The sequence below is a fragment of the Penaeus monodon genome, chromosome 22 (genome assembly GCF_015228065.2).
Source record: "Penaeus monodon isolate SGIC_2016 chromosome 22, NSTDA_Pmon_1, whole genome shotgun sequence".
NCBI lineage: Eukaryota > Metazoa > Arthropoda > Malacostraca > Decapoda > Penaeidae > Penaeus > Penaeus monodon.
In genome coordinates, this window is record NC_051407.1 from 8,192,598 (window position 1) to 8,194,335 (window position 1,738).

Sequence of the window (1,738 nt, forward strand, 5' to 3'; positions counted from 1 at the left end):
TGGAATGAATCCTTAATTATTCGTGTGAAAAAAGATGAACTGTCATATAGTACATATCTTCTACATCCGCAAAGCAATCTGGTAATTAATTAGCAGACGTGAAATATGTTTACCTGTGTCTTTGTACTGCAGACTACCTTTTTTTACATCCATATCGATTTTATTGACAGCTAATATGGAAATAAATCTATCATTTTTGACGAATAATATTTATAAACATATCTGTTTTTCTGTAGCTGGCAGAGGAAGGATTCAATGAGAAAAAAATATGTGGTTACAGATATTTCTGTAGAATATATTAAATAATAGTGTAAACATGGTGGTAATAAAAGATAAAGATTTGAAAACAAGACGCTAAATCTTTATAGCTTCCTCAAACGGTTGAAAATTGTACCTTTAACCTCGAAACTGGAGTTCTTTACGGTCCAGAATACAGCGTGGACGGAGTTCCAGCGCCTCCTACGCCCCCAACAAAGCCTCCAGTACTTCCTGCTCCACTTCCACTAAAGCCTCCACCTCCTCCACTAACGCCACCAAATCCACCATTTCCTCCACTAACGCCTCCAAATCCTCCATTATTTCCTGGTCCGCTTCCAGCAAAACCTCCACTACCTCCCAATCCAAATCCTCCACTGCCTCCTAATCCTCCAAGTCCTCCAACTCCACCTGTTCCACTACCACCAAATCCTCCATCTCCAGAGCCATCGACACCTCCCACGCCTCCGATGACTTGACCACCAGCACTAGCGGCAGCGCTGAGAGCAGTCTCAAGATCGACACCAATCGGAAGAGTTGGGTTCTCTCCTTCTTCGTAGTTAACAAAGTAAATTTCAGGATCTGAAGGTGGAGGAGCCGTAACTTCTATTACTCGCTGGCCACCTGCTCCATCGTTCTTGTTCAGGACGTATACAATGTTCTCCTGCTTTGGTGGAGGAACAATAATAGGTTCGGGTCCTACTCCTCCTTCAGGAAGACGTACGAAGAGGATATTGTGATCGACCTTTGGTGGTGGAAGACTTGGTGGTGGACCACGTGGCTGCTGAGACTGTTCAGGAGCGTCATACAAGAAGACGTTTCTTGTAACCACGGGGACAACACAAGATCCATCTACATGCAAGATTTCTCCTTCAGCACAGCCACCTGCAGGGCCACTGCTGCCACCGGAGAATCCTCCACCAGAGATTCCGTTGCCACCGGAAAATCCTACACCAGAAAATCCGCTGCTACTAGAGATTCCGTTGCCGCCGGTGAATCCACCACCAGAGATTCCGCTCCCACCAGAGATTCCTCCTGATAAATGGCCTCCACCAATAGATAATCCTCCTCCAGAAGGCGTGGCTATATTGTAGCCTTGGGGTACCGCACGGACCACGACAGCCAATACTGAGACAAGCTGGAAATCAATGAAAATCAAACTGATAAGTCTGCCTATGTTTCCACAGAGAGATATATCTGACATATCTGATATTTACTTTAGGACTACTTAACTAGTTTAACTAGTTTTCACAACCACAAATGCATCTCAGTGTTATATGAATATACATTATTATTTACAAAAATCTTCTTGAGTCAATCCTTATATCTCGACACATGCCAAAGAAATGCCACTAACCAGCAGTTTCATCGTGGAAGGTGTTAGCTCATGAAGTTGGACACCGCCTTATATACTTCCCTTCTCTTTCCATCTTACCAGTCACCCCACTCACCATACGTACGTACGATTTTCTGCTCTTCTTTT

General features: G+C 44.0%; 1 protein-coding gene across 1 annotated transcript; it reads right to left on the reverse strand.

Moving 5' to 3' along the window:
* Positions 1-418: 418 nt before the first annotated feature.
* On the reverse strand, positions 419-1,624 carry LOC119587550 (uncharacterized PE-PGRS family protein PE_PGRS46-like). The gene is made up of 2 exons (XM_037936272.1): positions 1,613-1,624; positions 419-1,393 (listed from the first exon to the last, which is right to left on the reverse strand). Exons 1-2 carry the CDS (start codon positions 1,622-1,624, stop codon positions 419-421), a joined length of 987 nt encoding a protein of 328 aa, XP_037792200.1.
* Positions 1,625-1,738: the final 114 nt, after the last annotated feature.